The sequence below is a fragment of the Maniola jurtina genome, chromosome 4 (assembly GCF_905333055.1).
Source record: "Maniola jurtina chromosome 4, ilManJurt1.1, whole genome shotgun sequence".
Taxonomy (NCBI): Eukaryota; Metazoa; Arthropoda; class Insecta; order Lepidoptera; family Nymphalidae; genus Maniola; species Maniola jurtina.
In genome coordinates this window covers 9,951,180-9,971,488 of record NC_060032.1, presented here as the reverse complement: position 1 = coordinate 9,971,488, position 20,309 = coordinate 9,951,180, and the positions used below count along the sequence as shown (strand labels likewise).

The following is a 20,309-nucleotide window of genomic DNA, read 5'->3' as shown; positions in this document are numbered from 1 at the left end:
TCACGGCTCACCCGTACAACCAATTTTGACGAAAGGTACGGAGGTAATTTGCATCCCGTACTATACGGATATATAGGTTACTCTTTATCCCGGAAAATCGAAGAGTTCTCGTAGGATTTTAAAGAACTTAAATACACTTTTTATTTTATTTTTATTCAGCTACAATTTAGCCCTTGCTTGCAATCTCACCTGGCGGTAAGTGATAATGCAGTCTAAGATGGAAGCGGGCTAACCTGGCAGTTTTTATAAAACCTGTATCCCTTCGGTTTCTACACGGCACCATACCGGAACGCTAAATCGCTTGGCAGCACGGCTTTGTCGGTAGAGTGGTAACTAGCCACGGCCGAAGCCTCCCACCAGACCAGATCAGTGATTTAGAAATTATAAAACGCGTAAAAGTCGCGGACTTCATCTAGTTATAAATAAATACCTCTTTATTTGTACAAAATATCGACAGATCGACCTCACGATTTACTATATTGACTACAGTGCACAATCAGAGTTGAAACCCAAAGTTCAATAATGAAATTCTATTAATAAATAATTAGGTCCTTTGTAACCACAATATCAATTTGTAATCGATAGATCTTAACTATTGTGATTTAGGTGGTGCATCTGTAGCATCAAGATTGAGGAGTTGCAACCCAGAGTTCACATAATGTTGTATTGTCAATAGACACTTTCAAGTTAAATGGGTACGTCATCAAGGCATTTATACAGTCATACCAGTCACATTTGAAATTCACATCAGTGCATGTTTGAAACCCCGCAGTTTCACTGTTTTGCAATTGCAAGTCGTTTAGATTGAAATTCAAACGTATCGCTGAATATACGAACTGAGCTCAAAGCAGGAAATTACGATAAGAAAAAGCTTTTATGTAAAATTCACTTTTCTTACTCTACAGTAACGTGTTTGGCATTTTCAATAAATCAATACTAATAAGTATGATAGATACGAAAGTGTGTGTCTGTCTGCAAGCTTTTCACAGCCCATCCCTTTAACCGATGTTAACGAAATTTGACTCTGAGATGACTCCCGGGGAAGCACATAGGCTTATTTCCTATTCCGGTAAATCAAAAAGTTCCCACGGCATTTTAAAAACCTAAATCCTCACCAAAAACATCGCGGGCATTATTTATTTGATACAGAGGTAGCTGGCACCTAGAGATGTCAAAAATCGAAGACCTCCCTCAGGATTTTTAATTTCCAATTGGTTGCGGGCCAATTCGCCCGCAACTTACGCGGGCGAATTGGCGGGCATCTAGTCCCTATTTTTTTTTTCCTTTTGAAGTCGGTTGTTCTCTGAAACCCTTTTATTTTAAATTTTGCTTTGAACTTGTATTGCCCAATATTTTCTAGAAATAATAGAAAATAAACAGATATGAAAAATATTGGAAAGCTGTAGAGAATGAGGCTCAAGTCACGTAGAATATTGTATTTGATATTTGATGGATCAGTATGACCTATACGAGTAAAAGGCAATGATTTGCTCATCATTTCTATACTTTTCGATTTCCCATACCATTTTGTCATTTTTCATTTCGCATTATCGTTAATAAAATAGAAAGTTAATTCGCAGACCTAAAGATAAACTGTCTAATACAGATTGCTTACTTAGATTAGTTGGAAAGCATCGCAATTTTATTTATACACACTATTACTTACTAGGTGCTTACTTATTTACTTTTTACGTGATGTGTCGAAGAAAAGTAAAAAATATTATAACTGGACTTAAATATTCAAAAAAAAATTAACCCAGTATATTTTTAATTTAAAGAGTTTTTTAAAGAAGTACAAGCCCTTACTTTATTTAGAAAAAAGTTTAAGATAACCCTGCATATACCAGGGCATTCAATTTCTTTGTAGAATCTCCTACTACCTCTTTGCGACAGTTTTAATTGTAGAACAGCAATTTGACTTACCATTTGTTGTGGATTTCGTGGTTTTCTATGAGCTCATTTTTTATAGAATCTCCTATTTATCCTCTTTGGGACATTTTTAATTCTGGAACAGTAATTTGACTTACCATTTGTTGTGGATTTCGTGGTTTTCTATGAGCTCTCGGAACCTTCTGCCCTGTGACACCCTCCAGCACATCGGCCAACAGCAGGCCATCTGCGCAGTCCCTGGCTAGGCCTCCACCCGACGTGCCCGCCCGACGACGCGAGCGCGCCCGCTCCAAGTAATGGTTGGCCCAGTCTGTATAGATCTGAAAGAGAAGAAAGGCAGCAGGTTAACAACATTTTATCTTCCATCGCATGGTGGAACAACTCCTTACAGGGTTACAGGCTTTTGTCTGCTGGCTTAACATGGCAAACTTACACGGACTAAATTAACTCCTAAGTTCTTCTAGTTAGGTACATACTACATTTAAATCAAGAATGAATAGATGGTGAATAGATATACTGAACACTGATCTATAAAGTTGAAAAAAGGTCATTTTACTTTAATCAACATTTCTTCGTGCTGGGTCATGATTCTCTATGACAGTCAAATCGAGTCTGGCTTTTTTTGACCGACTTCCAAAAAGTATCAGGATCTCAATTCGAACTGTTTTGTTTTTGTAAATCATCTTCTATCAACATAACTCACATATTGCAGTCAAAAGCAGCTATACGATTTGTATAGCAAAATGAGGGAGGGCTCCCTGAACTTAGCTTTATGTGACGTAGTGAGTAGCGCAGGAGGTACTTATATCAAAATATGAGAGATCCAGATTTAGGTTATACCTGAGCTCACCTATAAATTTCAAAGTTGATTTTCTATTAATTTTATAATGAACCTTTAATTTACAATCGCTCTTTTTAATTTAGAGTCGCAATCGTACCTACCTACCTAATTAATCTTATGATTTGTGTCAAATTGATATGGCAAAATAGGTCGTCACAATTGCAGTTACCATAATATCGAGGTACTATGCAATTTTTTATCATGTTTACTTATTAAAACTGTGCGTCGGAATACCTACTTGGTAGCAAGTGCAATACCTATTTGTGGAATTACGCTTGAATCGATACAGATGGGACGGGGTTTACACGGAAAACATTATCATTTTGATCCAGACAACAGTCTGACTAAGCTTGGGAAGTAGGTACTGTGAGTACTGCGCAAGATAAGTTGACGCACAAAGGGCGGTAGATAAGACGATGCTCGTAACATGTGAAATTGCTACTTAAAGTTTAACGACAGGGTTCATGTAAATATCTGCACGAGAATTTTATAGAAAGTGTGTAAATCTGAGGTAATCTTGACCGCTTTAATCTCCATATTCTATTGTTTGGGAACTCTGAATCATGGAAGAAAAATGAACTTCATTTTATGGTGCCGTTATCGCCAGCACTCAGGGGTTATTCATGGCACATTGTGTATCGATGGCGTGAAAGATTTTACTACGCGTGAGGTCATCCTTGAAAACAGAGAGATGCCATAGGTATAATAGAGATGCTGATATTCCACCGTGTTTTGTCAATTAATAGTGGCGTGTAGGCTGACTGTACATTGTATATTCTATTGGCGACTAGATTTTTAGAATATGACAATATTCTAAAGATATAGGTATATGACGCGCATTGTTACTAAAAGTAAAAGAAACAAATATATAAATAGACACATAGATAAATGGAATTTTTTTGTTGAGACGAACAAGATAATTACAACTATTATTTTTAAAACAACATTCAAAATATTTTCATTTATCAATATTTGTTTCGTGTAGGAAAACTTAGTTCTCTTATGCTATGTTGTGGACTCTACCATCGGCTCGGAAAACAGATTGTACTGAGAAGAAAAGGCAAGAGTAAAAAAAAATATAAATATTTGTTTATTATCATGTTATAGCTTATTAAATATTTACTAATTCCAGTGCGTCTTTGTTCGAGTAATTGTATATTATTATCATAAAATCAGCCGCAGCTTCTCTCGAAAAAAATATGCATCCTCTTTATTTCCTACCCTGTCAGATTTTAGAAATCGGCACTATTCCTTGTCTTCATTTTAAGATGATCCTCAAAATTTCAGCAGTCAGAACAGTGTGTCAGGACTTTTCCTATGTATTTAGATAAAGTTGTAGCGCTTTTTTGACACTTAATGTGCCTATGACGCCTGCATCTCTATGGTCTATAACTCAATGCTTATTTTAATAAGTGTAAGTAATGTGCTAATGTAATGCAGTGAATTCTTAAAAGGATTAAGTCATATTCGCGTCAATTTGCAGAAGAATGAGGACAAGTAGTGGAGACGCGCCATCGCGTCGCCGCCGACTCAGGAGCCACTCAGTTCAGACCTTCTATGAAGCACTTCGCTCACTCATCTCACTCGTTAATTGACTTCGAAGTCTTGATAGCGGCTAATTTGAATTGATATTGATATAAAGATTGCACCAAATCCATTAGTATTTGCTTTATGAGCGCTTTTATGTTGAAATCGTTACTGGTAGCGATCGAGCCGTCATATTTACTGCAGGCTTATAATAAAGAAATGGGAAATGTTGTCGAAACTTGTTAATATTTTCATATTTTATTCTGAACTGTTAAGTTAACCATTATGCATTTGGGACATTTCAATACGAATTCATGGGATATCGAAAGTATTTTAATATTCTCGTAGGTATTTCGTGCTGGGATTGTTAACCATAATGCATTTGACTTAGTAAGTGGTTACTTTCGAAAAAAACCACATGAATTTCACGAGGCGGTAATAACAGAACAGTAGCATTGCGGGACCTTACCGCAAATCTCGTGGTCGAAGAAAATCATGCTTTCGACTCGAAACTTCAATTACGACCATTGTAAGATAGTTATAGAGGTAGTGTAATAGGTTTAGTATTTAATTCTGGTAGCCACAAAATCTCTTGCTAGCATTGGTAAAGCTTACATCCATCCGTACATACAAACTATCGCGTGTATAATATTATTAGGATTCTTCCTTGCTCTTCCTAAAAAAACTACGCAAGCAGCTTACGTAGGTACCTATTACTCGTCGGAACGTATCTATTACCATAAAGCGATATTTTTTTATCGTTCAATCGAACATTTTAATAGACCGATCATAATAACGATACTCCGAAGGTATTACAGATAAGATCCATTTCAATTCATGGCTTTTATCTGCCGATTATCTCACACGGCTGTTTATTCAATGCTGTTTGGGATCTTTCGTGCGTAATAAATCTAGTGAGATGTACATTTTTATCGGATCCTGATGCAACGATATGTCCATTCGTATGAAAAATTGATTTTAATATTACTCGTAAATCCTCTTTAAATTATGATTAACTTTTAAGAATAAATTAAAGTTAAATAAAAGTAATTGTTTGGCCCTGTTATGAAAGTACAGTAATTCAGCGGCGATGGAGAAAGCTGCAGATCTTGGAGTTTCTCTACATGATCAAATAAGAAAAGAGCAGATGCAAACAAGACAGAGAATTAATTAATCAATTAATAAGAGAATAAGTGAGAAGTTTAAGCTAAAGTAATTTAACCCATAGGCTAGCTGGTAGTTAAAATAAAACTGTCATTATTGTAGGAGACTGTGCTGGTTCCTTAGATGCTCGTAGGGTAATAAGAAAAACACTATTTGTGGCACAAACACTAATCTCTTTTTGCTTATCATGGGAAGCGATACAAAACACGTCCAGTCGCTGTGGCAGTTCGAGCTAAGAGAGTTAGTGACAATTTACACATCGACTGAATGATTGAATGATCTGAATGATCCAAAGATAATTAATTGACTTTGTTGGTGTTCCTGTCAATTATAATGATGGTGATATATGCTAGAAAAACGTTAAGTCGTTTTAACTGTGTGAGTTGCACTTTTAACTTAAAATATACTGCAAACACATTGCACTAGAAGCTCAGCTGCCTGAAAGCCTTTCGCAATAAAGCGATATGAGGCGATCGCCATTACGCCGGCTCTCAGGATACGGCGTAATTGCGTTATAGTATTTATTGTTGCAAAGTTGAAAAACGATAACGGAATTCTACTGGTGCTTTTGTTATGTTCTGCTACAATATGATACCAGCTGTTTCCCGTGACTTGCCTTAAACCTAACTAACTAGAATATACAAGAAATTTCAGCAGAGAGAGAGAGAGAGAGAGAGAGAGTGAACAATTTTATTTATTGCTACACCTTAGAGAAGTAAATATTACACTCAAAACAACATGACAAAAATAGCTGTCATTTTGTATGGCATTCCTCTTCCAGCGTGCATTGAATAGTTTTATGTACATTTCAGTGAATGAGAAAGATAAAGAACAGAACTTTGACGCTACCTGAGATTTCTATCTCCTACAGAGGATCAATTTTGGCTGAATATAACGGGTAGGACTGTACAGAAAGACAGATAAATACATTGGCATTTATTAGTAAGGATTGTTTTATTACTATGTACCACTTCAACTTTGATATGCATAGTCTTTACTTATACCGTCTCTTCAGTTTAAAGTTTATAATGATGCATTCTAAAACAGAGCGTGATATGGATACACACAGTCTATCCAGACAGACCAATCATATTTCAGGACTTAGTACGTACAGAATATTCACGCTGTTCCCACAATAACATGCGTTAATATTAGTAATTCGCTCGGGGAATACACGATACTGTACAGCACAATGGTCAATGGGTCTGTTGTTTATTTTGGGCTCCCGTTTCAGGGACGATCGACTTTATACACCGCTACATTGTTAGCAAAAATTGCGTTTACTCCGAACAAACGAACATGCATCGTTGGTTGTTAAGCGTAGCGTTTACAAGTTCGATGATACGAATTTGGCATTGTGTATTTAATATTTATGGACTTTGTTTGTTTTGATGCTTTCAGAGAGACGACATTGCTGCCACTATGTCGCCTGCACAATTAGTACGGCACAACTCGCATTTTCTTTTCAGTTTTTTGCAACTTTTTGTCGACAAAAAAGTCGCAAGAAAACGTTGTCGCACTAATTACGCTCAGTCAACTAATTCACTAACTCAGTGTCTTACTGAATGATAGCTACCTTGCTCATTTGACATTTATTTTTAATCCATTAAAGGTTTTCTATGAAAAATTATTTTAGTACCACTAAGAGAAGCAGCAATGTAGAATTAACTAATGTCAAATGAGCTCATTGCTGTCATTGACTGGTCGCTGCAGAGGCAATAGTTCGTTATTTATGTTTATGAACGTTCATTGAATCGATCTAGTGGAGATGCGACTCAAATCTGTATCAACCTGAAGTACTGCACCACGAATCTTACGCCTAACTAAAAGCATTTGTCGCGCTTATAATGGCCTCAGCCGGGACCTTGCGTTTAGTTATGAAGGATTTGGACAGCCTCAGATTGCCTTAAGTCAAGACTGCTCGCCCTATATAAGGCTGGTCAAAAAGATACAAAAAATTACGCACAAACTCAATGTTCTGATTTCGTTTTATTAGTTCAATGAAGACAACATCATAACGCAATGACAAGCCACATGAGCAATAAATAATTATAGAAATTATTCTATCATCAACAATTGGGTCAATCTAAACTAATAGCAATAAAACTGTTTGCATACATTTGATCCCACTGACGAGATTCACAAAGGCTACAAGCCTTTTCATATTATTCTGTACTGGTTAGTTAGAAAAGCATGTATCTTTTATGATTAAAGTACTATTAATTATTGTGTGAAAAAAGTCATATTCAGCCCAGCAATGATATACCTTAGCTTTATTTGCAAGTGTTAAATATTGATCATGTAATTACCTACGTAATTATTATTTAATAGACAAGTTGCATGCAGTAGGAGCCTTTAAGATTATCTAGCTTATAATATGCAATAAATATAAATACTCGCCAAAGAAATGCATGAAAATAAAAATGTACGTACACAGTTATACATGTACCTATCTACATCCTTCGTGACCGCAAGGTCGTTTTGTTTCTTGCATTACGAATAAGTAATGACCCAACATCCCATGCCATACTCCGTGTCATAACCAAAAGTTCATCGCGCCTTTTACTAATTCAAAGAACAGCTTGTAAATTGTCTGTAGTTAAGGCTTGAACCATACAAAACCTTTACAAAACGTGATAAAATTGAAGCGTCGATGGCATCGACGCGATGCGATGCAGACGGCTCCGTGCCTTGCAGCTCCTAAGCTAAACACGGTGCCAACATGGTGCGAGACACGCTCCTAAGCTAAGAAACAGCTTGTAAGAGCTGCTGTGCTATAGCATCATGCACCATCCTCGTCACCGCGCCGCACACTTTCAGATACAGTTACATGATTACCGTGAATAATTTTATTCGTCAGTTCTTTGTATCACAATTTCTAGGAACTGCATTGCACACGCTGCCATAGTATGTCGCCATCGTTGCGCGATCTGTGTGCCCAAGACTTTAAGTAAGGCTGAAAGGAAATTACGGCAATCATCTGGTCGACTTACTCGTATTTAGATTTCATCTAGTTTAGGAGCAATTCAGGAGCCGATCGTGGCTGTATTGACAGATTAACACTTTTGACTTCCTTCCGCCTCGCGTATAATATATACGTTATTAGTTCTTTGACATTTTTATTGATCGGATACAGCTTTTTGTCGCTCTACGATCAATATTGTGAACAAACTACAATCACCTGGACCGCAAATAGGTTCTGTGCCACAATAATTTATTTATGGGGTTCCGTACGTTCTGATGAAAAATTGGAACCCTTATAGGCGTATAGGATGACTTCGGAGTCTGACTGTCTGTCTGTTCATCTATATACTTACAATTTTATTTAGACTCAGGCTTCCAATTCCTCATTTATGATGATGGAGGGATGTTACTACCCACCTACACAGAGAGCTAAGACTGCTAGTAATGAATTTATAATTATTGTCGCAGCCAAGTAATCAGACGGTAGGTTTCCTATCTTCTATACGAATTTAAACTTCTATTCTATTACCCATAAATACAAGAATAGATCAAACCCCTAGCCCAGTGCTTGTCCTAAACGTAAATCCGGAACAGAAATGAGGTCGCAAGCTCATAATATCCACAAATAGAGAGTTGTTAAGTTACTAGAGCAGCAATTCAATTATATATATATTTTTTACAATAATTCCGTCTCACATCTTAAAGATAGCGAATCTTTAAGATGTGAGACGGAATTTAGGTAGTTGAAATCCCGTGGGAGCTCTGTAATTTTCCGGGACAAAATATGTAAAAAAGAAGATCCTCAGGAGCCTGCGATCGCGGAGTATATTCTACAACTGGGCACAAATCATTGGATTGAACTCCACAATCCCCGAGTTTTTTCCACAAACCGGTACTACGTATCTAGATTAGTGCGTGAAAATTGCAAACACCAGAATTATAATCATGAGGATGGCTTTAAGCTGGTATGTGGAATCCAGTGGTAGAATTATTTAAACCAGGACAGTATCGTACGAGACCCAAAGTGATGTTGTGCCGAAATATCGATGTTTCCAAATCATGATATGAATTTTAAAAAAATTAAGAATATTAGCCATGCTAGTTATGACTAATACTCCCCTTTCCCCACCAATTAAGCGTAAAGCTTGTGCCAGAAGTGGGTACGACAATAGTGCAACGGGTACGGTTTGGACCGCCGACCTTCCGGAAGTTGGATCGCTCCTCAACCGTTGAGCTATCCAGGCTCTAATCGTGGTAATGGTAATCGTGGTACGTAGTACGTACCCGTTATTTACATTATAATAATATGTATAAAGTCTATCAGTTCCAGGTGTTTTTTGACGGATAGCTTATGAATGAGGTTTGCCCCTCTAGTTATATTTATGATATCTCTTTGTCCACGGGTTTGCTTACTCTACACAACCTACTGGAAACAAAATATTTGTTTCAAACTTTACCGATTGACTTGTAAACTGTAACCACATTGTGTATAAATGTTGATCGATACCATATCCTTTGAATACTGAACGGAAGGAAGGCTTTGTGGTCAGTTTGTTATAGTATGATACCATCAAATTCTAATACAATAGAAGCTACCCTATGTTGTATTATAGAGCACTTTTAGTAGGAACTCCTACTCAAATTCAAAGCATTTATTCAAAGTAGGTACCATTGTACGATTTTTGAGTGTCATTTTTCGAATTTGTAAGATAATGCCATTTTTACCAGATAATGCCAGATTTTTTCCATGGGAACTCCTCGATTTTCCGCGATGTTAGCACGCATGGGTATACCTAGTCAAAGACCTGGAGAGTGGAAAAGCGCAAATCACTCAATAAGACAAATCCACGCGGATGAAGTCGCGAGTATCAGCCAGTATTATATAAATAAGTATGGAGTAAGGATTACCTGGACAATGGAGCGTGTCTGCCGTGTGACATCATCAGTAGAGCCTTGGATGGATCGGGGTGCCCGAATGCAAGTAGGTATCATTTTATCACCGCATTATTCCCACTGAGATTCACAATTTAAAACCAGTATACAATCGCACTATTTTTTATTATCTTAACCTTAAGCATTGTTGTTTGTTGTTTAACTTATCAATTTCTGAGCGACATTATTTTTTATTATAAGTGCAATCAGTAATGATTTAATTTTATATACGCAAATAATTCATTATAAACCGAACAATACAAAACCGTGATTGCAATTGTTGTTGCTAACGAATACAATTTATTATTAAAATGAGTTTAAAGTTCGCTACGCTAGGTTAACGCTATTTTATCAGTGAAGCGCATAAAAAGTTTGTTTAGACGTTGACACAAACCGCGAACCAATGGTCTTCGACCCGTCAAGTTCTTCACAATGTAGAGGATATATTATCACGCAGGTACAATTGTATAGTGCGTCATGGTTCATGAATGAATGGGTACGTTGGTACGATAAACTCTTCTTGGAATATTTACTCTAGAGATCGGCGCCTACGCCCACGAGCGAGACGGGACTGCGTCATGAACCGTGCGATATGGAACGATGTTAGAATAGACCTCCCGTAGAAGACACGCGGACTTGACTAATATCGGCTGCGTGCGCTTTCTAAGAAGTAGACGTTTAGACGTTTTATAAATAAGTGTGTAAATAAGAGAAACTGAAAACTCATTTGTTAGTTTTCTTTCCTTATAAACTGAATAAGAAGGATGGGGATGAATTTTTCACAGTTGATTCCAGCTTAGATCAGATAGATACGTATGTAATAAAATGATATATAAGAACATAATTTTATCATGAAGAGGGATAGTTCACTCAGGCTCGAAATCCTTCCATGCCGATATCGGTCGCGCATTTTACTAGTTCTGCGATGCTGTCAGCATTGTCAGCTTCATCATCATCATCATCATCAGCCTATGGACGTCCAATGTTCGTCATAGGACTCGCCTAAAGAGCGCCACCACACCCGGTCCTCAGCCTTCCTCATCCAGCCACTTCCTGCCAGCCGCTTTATATCGTCGGTCCATCGTGCTGGAGAGCGTCCCTCACTACGCTTGCTTAAACGCGGTCTCCACTCAAAAACTTGTCAGCTTAGCTGAGCTTAAAAGTATATAATGTACCTATTCGTACGTGTGACTTTAGGATTTGAAGTCTTCGAACAGTTCAACAGTGATGATGATGACATACTACAGAAGCCTGCAGCCTACGTGCTGACATTCAATATTTACTGTACCTATTGCACTCGTAACTCTTAGATTTCATTGTTACTAAAAAGATAGATGTTGCAAGATCCCTCCTATAGAGATTCTAATTCAAATTCAACTTCACCATGTCTGTTGTGTACAATTAATGCATAATTTTCGTGTAGGCGCCGTGGCACCGATTATATTGAAATGATATAGTAGATTTTGTGCTTGAAACAATGAGTAGGTACCGTTTAGTGGGAGTGCAGTAATTTTATGTTTATTAGTTACTTTGTGTCTAGTACCTATGCTTATAATGTTGACGGGCACGCCTAGATTATGTTAGATAGATAAACTTTTAGAATGGTGTTTATTGATTTTTTATTGCCATGCAATCCTAAACATAGATATTTACTCTACTCGTATGTAGACATACTAACGGCAGAAATTAATAACCAATGCTATCAGTAATCTCATAGGTTACTTACGAGTTACGAATAGCAATGTTCTCATTTGTTTAAAAGGTATGGTCTGTTTCGATAATAATACATGTAAGTAACTTGTCGACAGATTAAGGATAGATTGATTACATTAATTACAGCCATTACAACATGCAGTATATGTCTACATACACAGACAAAATTAATTTTATCATTAATCTGTAATATTTTATCGCCTTCGTGAGTTCGAGCGTCATTAGTTCAAAGGAATAAATCCATAGATTATAATTAGATCGCTGAAACGATGAAATTAGAAGCTCATAAATATATCAATCGCATATCTAAAGAAAATCTCCTATTAGCTTTGCGATTAAAACTCAAAGATAGGAGTAAATATACCTAATCATATTTTGATATCATTCAAAGGTCTCTCCCACGACCTAACTTTGTTTATTAATGCCTATGTAAGGAATTAATAATGTTTAATGATCTGCGTGGGATTTGAGTTTATATTTTCGAGCGTTTCGCGTTTCGCCACCAAATTATTTATCAGAACTGTACAAGTCTATTCACACAACTTCTGCAAATAAACGACAAAACTTTTAGATTAATGATAAATATTCTACAATGTATAAGAGCATTATAAGGTACACCGTATAAGCGTTCTGTACTCGATTTTATATGAGCTTAGATGATGTTCACGAGTTCGTCCATTTAGATTTAGATTTTTTTGAAATCCCGTGAGAACTCTTTAGTTTTCTGGTTAAGTAGTTAGCTTATGTCTTTCGCCGGAATACAAACTACCTCTGTAGATAGATACCTGTCAAAATCGGTCAGGCTGTGAAAAGGTAACAAATAGATAGACACACTTGCATGTGTACAATATTAGTATAGATATTGTTGATGATGATGGAGTCCTTTTATTCCTTCGTCGAATTTAGGGCTGCAGCAGTTGTTTTCCAACAACCAACCACCACCTGTAGAAGGTCGATTGAAGCAGACCAAAAAGAATGGGACTCTCGTGGAACCATGTCAAGGCAGCAGCCAAAGATAAGATAATAGGTATAGATATTATGGATTAACCACGTTAACCATGAATCCTGTCATCCACTCTCTCTACGGGACGACACGTGTAGAAGCGAGTGTGGGAGTGCAGTAGGCGCATCACCTTGGCTCATCGGGTTTGTTGCCTGAAGTCAAATTAAGGCTTGGATAACTAAACGAAATGGAGTGTCTCGGCTATTTGTGCTGCATATGTTTGCTATAACTCGCACATGGACCTCCAGCCTACACTGTCGAGAGTGTGGAGAAAATAGTTTTTGTAAAATCAAACGAATGCTGAATTGCTGACAAAACACTTGGCGTTAACATTTTGCAAGTATAAAAGAAATAGGACATATTTTGGACGAACGATTAGTTATATAGGAAGAACATTTTTCCCGACTTTATTATACGGAACTCAAGGACCGGAAAGCCAAGGATCTCATGCTTAACAAAATATTGTCACCAGTACGTCAGAATATACAACGTTGCTAAGTACTTCCTGCCTTTCATTTTAATTCTATAGTCTACATGATGGCGACATAGTATAGTATAGTATAGAGAGCCATACAGAGCAGTTTAAAAATGGCCTCTATAAAAAGAAAAGTGTCAAAGGAGAGCGAAAGAGGACGCAAGCCATTTCTAGCACCTCTTTGAACTTCGCTCGAGAGTCGAGACGTCTTAAAACAGCTTAAAACAGTCATCGTTCGCAATGACAACACTTTCTAGTTCTCGTGAAGTTATGATCATAGTTGAATATGATATCGATTGTTTACCCACGTAGTACCTACCTACTTAGAGCCTTTTATAAGCCTTTAGGCCTCATTCGCACGAGAGCTTCTTTAACGTCCGTTAAAAAAGCGTTCAAATAGAACAAATGCATTCCAAATATCTGTTCACATGTCAACGCTCGTGCGAATTAGGGCTTAATGTCCATCAATGACATTGTAATAATTGAGTGATTAACGTCTATGATCTGCCCATTTTTTCACAGCCTATCCAATTTTGATGAAATGTGCATGAAGAGTTTGCATCCTGGAGATGGACGTAGACTAAGTAGGTACTTTTATTCCAGAAAAGGATTTTAAAAGACCTAAAACAACGTACGAAATCGCAGGCATCATAATTCATATTCTAAGTCTAAGTCTGGTCCTATTTTAGTATATCTAAGCATCTCATAAACTTTTGCTAAAAGTTTCCGGTTTGCTAATAATAATTTATTATTAGAGTTCATATTTCCTAGAAAGCTCACCGTTATTGTGAAAATGTTTTTAAGTTTGAGTAAGTCATAAACAACTGTGAGTATAGAATTCTTCCTATCCCCTCAGGGGGACAGATAGGAATAAATAGGATAATTCCAATAATATACTGATGAACCAATCAGTACGGCACCTACAGCTTGCTCACGTTTCAGCCGCTGTTTTCTTAAAAAAGTTTCATCACTTCTATTAAAAAAAATCAGGTCATGCGCAAACGCATATATTTTTAAGTTAACCTATTTAGAATTAATGCTAAAATTGTGTAATGATGCGTAAAGCTCGTAAAAAGGTGCGTACACACATCCGATTTGCGGTGTTTGTTTACCCGTGTCAGAACTTCGACACCGCGTATTTATAACTGCGGAAGGTGCGCCAGGGCAACGAACTTGTGACAATCGTTAAACACGACTATTTGAGAGTACGTTTACAACCGGCGTAGGTAATAATATCTTACTAATCTTACTACATATGGACGATATTTAGATGTTTGAATGTGTGAATATTTGTTACTGAAATACCCGCGAATGGCTGAAGGACTTAAGAATGAAATTTTGCTCGCAAGAGGTACCTAAATCCTGAATTTACAGATGCGTGATTTTCATTTCGGGAAATCAAAGTTATCTTGGGAGATATTTAGAAAACCTAAATTCAACCACCACCTTTTTTTTCCATTCCATCAGCCTGTATGCGTCCACTGCTGGACATAGGCCTTTCCAAGAGCGCGCCACCAAACACGGTCCTCCGCCTTCCTCATCCACCCGCTCCCCGCCACCTTCTTCAGGTCATCGGTCCAGCGGGCAGGAGGTCGTCCCACACTGCGCTTACCGGTACGCGGTCTCCACTCCAGAACACGTCTGCCCCATCGGCCGTCGGTTCTGCGACAGACATGACCTGCCCATTGCCACTTCAGCTTGCTAATCCTTTGAGCTATATCGGTCGCTTTTGTTCTTCTGCGAATTTCCTCGTTCCGGATTTTATCCCTGAGAGTGATACCCAACATAGCTCGCTCCATAGCGCGCTGAGCGACCTTTGTGGACGAGGCCAACTGTCAGTGTCCACGTTTCTGCTCCATACGTCATCACAGGTAGGACGCACTGATTAAAGACCTTAGTCTTGAGGCTTTGCGGTATCGACGATTCGAAGACCTGACGTAGCTTTGAAAACCACCTGACCACGATGAAATGGAAATAAGTTTGGTGTAAGAGCAAGTTTGTATGTATGTTTGTTGTTTTGTATAACATTGAGAAAATTATTAAGAAAGCGATCATTAGGTAGGTTAGTACCTATATGTATTTGTCGCCACGCAAAAATGAAAACGTGTCAGTAAAAATTACCAACAAACGAACAAAACGCTACTAAAAGGTTTGTAGATAAACGCGATAGTGTGAAACTGGACATAAAAGGATTTATGTGACGGTTATCAAGTTTTATTGCGATACATTATTTTACGTATGTACGTCACGAGCTCGAGGCATACTTTAATGACCGTACTGAAACTACCCTATTTTACACGTAAACTTATTTCCTCTGAAAATAAAATAATTTTTTCTATTCATTTTATGATTCCATATCCATGTTTAGTAAAATTATAGCTAAATGCGTAAGTGTCTGTCTGTCTCTCTGTCCGATAACTTTTACCAGCCCATCCGTTCAACTAATTCTGCCGAAAGGAACAAAGATAACTTGCATCCCGGAAACGGGCATAGGCTACTTTGGTTCCAGAAAATCAAAGAGTTGTATTAGTATAGGCCAGTATAAAACTACCTTGCTGGTCTTTACATTTGAAACGCATGATAGGTATCGTTGATCTGACTACCTATTATATAAAACATGGTTGCAGAACACGCGAATACTCTAAAAGCAATAACAGAAGCAGCATTGTATCGCGTTAATTATAATAACAAGAGAGAGCCCTTTGTGGGTCCATTGTTGAGATTCAACTTAGAAGGCAACCCTTTGTTTACGTATTGACAGTCCAAACAAGGTGTCAATCTGGCTCTGTTATGGTTTGCCCATTTATGGCCATTGATAATGATGTTATCAGTGAGTTTAGGATCGTCCACATAAAGTCACTATATAATCAAAGGTAGCAAAATATATTTGATATTCTATCAATAAATGTACGAAGGATATTCCTAAAATAAATTGTCACAAGATTTACTTAATCTTTCTCACAAAATACATCGCAAGTTACATGTCTGTTTGGGTCAATTGAAAATTATTTATGAAATTTCATAGTGAATTGTTGAAATTCTTAGTTCAATTTTATTTTGGTTTGGTTTGTAACAGTCTTTCCTCAGCTAAGTAAAAAGTTAGTTTTATTTTTTTAATAAAACGGAAATTTTTAGTTGATGATACAGAATTCAGTAGCCTCAATAGCTCAACGGTTATAGGAGTGGACTGAAATCTAAAGGATCAGCGGTTCAATCCTCACCCGTTGCACTATTGTCGTACCCATCCATCCTAGCACAAGCTTTACGCTTAGTTGGAGGATAAAGGGCAATGTTAGTAATGATTAAAATGGCTAATATTCTTTTAAAATCTTAAAAAAAAAAACCTGTACGGACATACGATAATAGCAATTTCAATGTATGTGGGACACAGATGTGTAATTCACTGTTACGTGGGCGCGGTGCAGTTTCGCCGTGACTTATCCGTGCCAGTGCTGCCAAGTTGACTTGCAGTAATTATAGGTTCGACTGGTGAACTCGATTACTCTCTGACCGAATGAGATTGAAGAAAATACTATCAAAATAACATACTCTACTTATCACAGAATTCTAAAGAAGGCAATAGAAGTGATATAATAGATATTAGTTAATACAGGACAGGTGTCACCGATTTCTAGCAACTCTTACAAAAATAAAATAAAATTAAACCTACTCTCTACCTCAGTGCCCTACTATCTTGTATATTTATATTGTACAAGGCGATACCCGCAGTTTTACCCGCGTGGATTTAATTTTTTTTAATCCCGTAGAAACTCTTTGATTTCTGGGATAATAAAAAGTAGCCTACATTACCCCCATTTTCGGTATGAAAATTGAATTGAATTAAACTTTTTTATTTATTTTAGGTAATATGACGTGTAATAATAATAATAAGTGAGAAACTTACTTGTTTATTTTCAGTGTTTGGTCATATAATAAAAAAATATATTAAAACTTGAAAGGAAACTTTAAAAATGTTTTCATAGAAAAAGAATATCACGAAGCCATCGCTGTCCGTGGCATTTCCGTCGTGTCTTATAAATAGGTCCGATGTAGGTAAATGATCGCCACTACATTGCGTTTGTCAACCGTTTACCTCCGTTTCCAATATATCGCAGTCTTTCGAAACGGATATTAGAATCATTTAGAAGTAATTAACCTTATTTTCGCCAGAATATTTTTATCTGTTTTCATCTTGGTTCCAGGCAGGAGCGGAAATTCAGGAAAAAAGGTGTGATTTTACAAAGAACGTCGACAGATTATACATAGATTGATTATGTATTTATTAACAAATCCCGCTCGTGGAGACTAGAATGGAGCTCTCGGATAGAGTCCAAAGTTGGCAACTTTTAAAATGACAAACATGTTGTCATTTGTTATGTGCGCTGAAGAAAATAAGCCAACAATTAACTTAACATTTAAAATCCCCTAACGTATCTACAATCTACATATTTGATTAATTAGCTTACGTATATTCTTTTTTATATAGTCAGCTGTTTATATATTCTAGTGTTGCTATAATTTTCTCAAAAAGACAATCGAGTAATTAATTAAAGGTGTACAAAATTAAATTAAACTTTTGAACTCGTATAATTTATAAGTACCGAGAAGCCGAAAATCTTTCCGTATCGCATTACATTCACAAAGAGAAGATCACGAAAGTCGTTACAATAAATCGTCCGAATGCACTCACGACCTACCGTTTGTAATTTATTTAAAGACCTTTATGAGCGTTTGATTGGAAATTGTACTCTGTGATCCTTTTGTAAATGCTAAAGCATTAGGTACTTCTTACGAAACTTGTTCCCAGCGCTTCTTTAATTTATTGCAGGAACTATATTCATTCCAATGCTATAAAGAAATAAATACCTCGTGCATAAAACTAAACTCACTTACTGCCTAATAAAAATCTTAATGGTATCTAGTTTTATCAATGCAATCTGTAGTTTGTAATAACAGTATGAATATTATTCAGCGATGTAAATGTCTTGGATATTATTAATTTTTTTTTTGCCATTTCATAAAAGTCGAGTAGCGTTTACTCGAGGAATAAATTGGGCGTAATGACAGTTTTTGTACTGAAAACCCGCCAAAATGACAAATTTATTCTCGAATAAGACTTATTTTACGTTGGTGAAATCGACCCAATATTAAGTTATGTGACGTAAGATTTGCATTCAATAAATGGGTCATCGAAATATGAAATCGGTCAAATCAGAATGGATCTCTCGGTAGAGAATGTTAAGTATGTTGCTTGGTGTGGATGCCCCCATTCGTCTTGGTTGTACATCTCCATACAATTTTGGCAAATCAACGTAACTCTAGTGTAGTAACTTGAAAACTATACCAATAGAATTATTGTACTGACGACAATAACATATTTCTAACATTAAAGAATGTCGCATAGTCGCTCAGATATTAAAACAACTGATGAATCTTGTAACTTTCAAATTAAAACTAAAGGCTCTGTATGACCAGCTAACCAATAGAATTGTTATATGTATTAACTTAAAACAATTAACCTTAACTGAAAGAGCTAATTGGAAGAGAATACCTCTAGGTAGGTACATTTTATTTTTATGTGCACTAGATAATTTAAAACAAAACTAGCAAACAATAGCTCATTTTCTAAGATTTAATTTAATGTCGCTCAGATACCTGTCGCATAATATCGTTTAGATACCTATTAAAAGCACTAATGAAGTTTGTAATATTAAAACTAAGGGGTGTATAAGAGCAGCCAACCAATAGAATTGGTACAAGTGTAAATTGAAAAATTTATATCACCCCCGACAAGTGAAGGTTACAGTAACTAGAAAAGAGTTTTAAACGGCTGAACCGAAATTCTTGGATTATAGCTAAGAACACTCTGGATCAAGCCACCTTTCAAACAAAAAATTAAATTTAAAATCGGGTTCATTAGTTTAGGAGCTACGATGCCACAGACAGATATACAGATACTCAGATACACACGTCAAACTTATAACACCCCTTTTTTTGGGTCGGGGGTTAATAATTAATATATATCTACTGACAACAATAGCTTTTTTCTATGTTTTAATTTATTGTAGCTCAGATATCTATACCACTGAATACACTCGCGACAATCACGTGCCATTCGTTATTTCAGTCGCGATCATGGCACGCGTGTTCCGTGCGCGCGCGCGCTTTCCTGACTAAGCGGGAAGCTCAAAGCCCCGCGAAAGCTCTACAAAAGCACTCCAGAATGGGACGGGATGCACTATAGGCAAAGAAAATTGGAGAATAGTCTGTTGTTTTATATTAATTAAGCGGTTCTTAATTAATAGAGATGCGGTTCTGATTGCTTTATTGTAGGTACGAAGTGTTTTGAATTACTATGTATTTGCATTTTGATTGATTGTACACCCACTCGCAATATTGAAAAATGGGCCATTGTTTATTCTAATCGTGGTATGTATCTCTTAACCTATAATTATACTAGATGATGCCTTGGACTTCGTCCGCGTCGATTTAGGTTGTTTGAAAATCACGTGGGAAATCATCGATTTTCCGGAACAAAAGGAGCCTATATCCGTCTTTGGGATTCAGTAGTTATCTCTGTACCAAATTTCACCAAAATCGGTTTAGTGGATGGGCCGGTAAAAGTGTCAGACAAACGAACACACTTTCGCATTAATAATATTCTAGTTGGGATAATTATTATGTGTAGTTTAACGAACTCTATGAGGTGATATTTTACTAAGTACCTACATGTGATTATTTTTTAAAGAAAGAAATAAATAATAAATAAGTTGGTTTTAGATTTAAACAATGCAACTGAA

At 36.7% G+C, this 20,309-nt stretch overlaps 1 protein-coding gene across 9 annotated transcripts in view; it reads right to left on the bottom strand.

Moving 5' to 3' along the window:
- Positions 1-20,309, bottom strand: part of LOC123864577 (protein sickie) — a 286,107-nt gene that overhangs the window by 181,662 nt on the left and 84,136 nt on the right. For 7 of the 9 annotated variants that reach the window (XM_045905134.1, XM_045905125.1, XM_045905126.1 and 4 more), the window contains exon 2: positions 2,028-2,210. In XM_045905134.1, coding sequence (XP_045761090.1) covers positions 2,028-2,210 — 183 coding nt within the window. Of the gene's footprint in view, positions 1-2,027; positions 2,211-10,294; positions 10,453-20,309 lie in introns of those variants that run through there. The other 2 variants (XM_045905132.1, XM_045905133.1) reach the window with 2 other exon arrangements.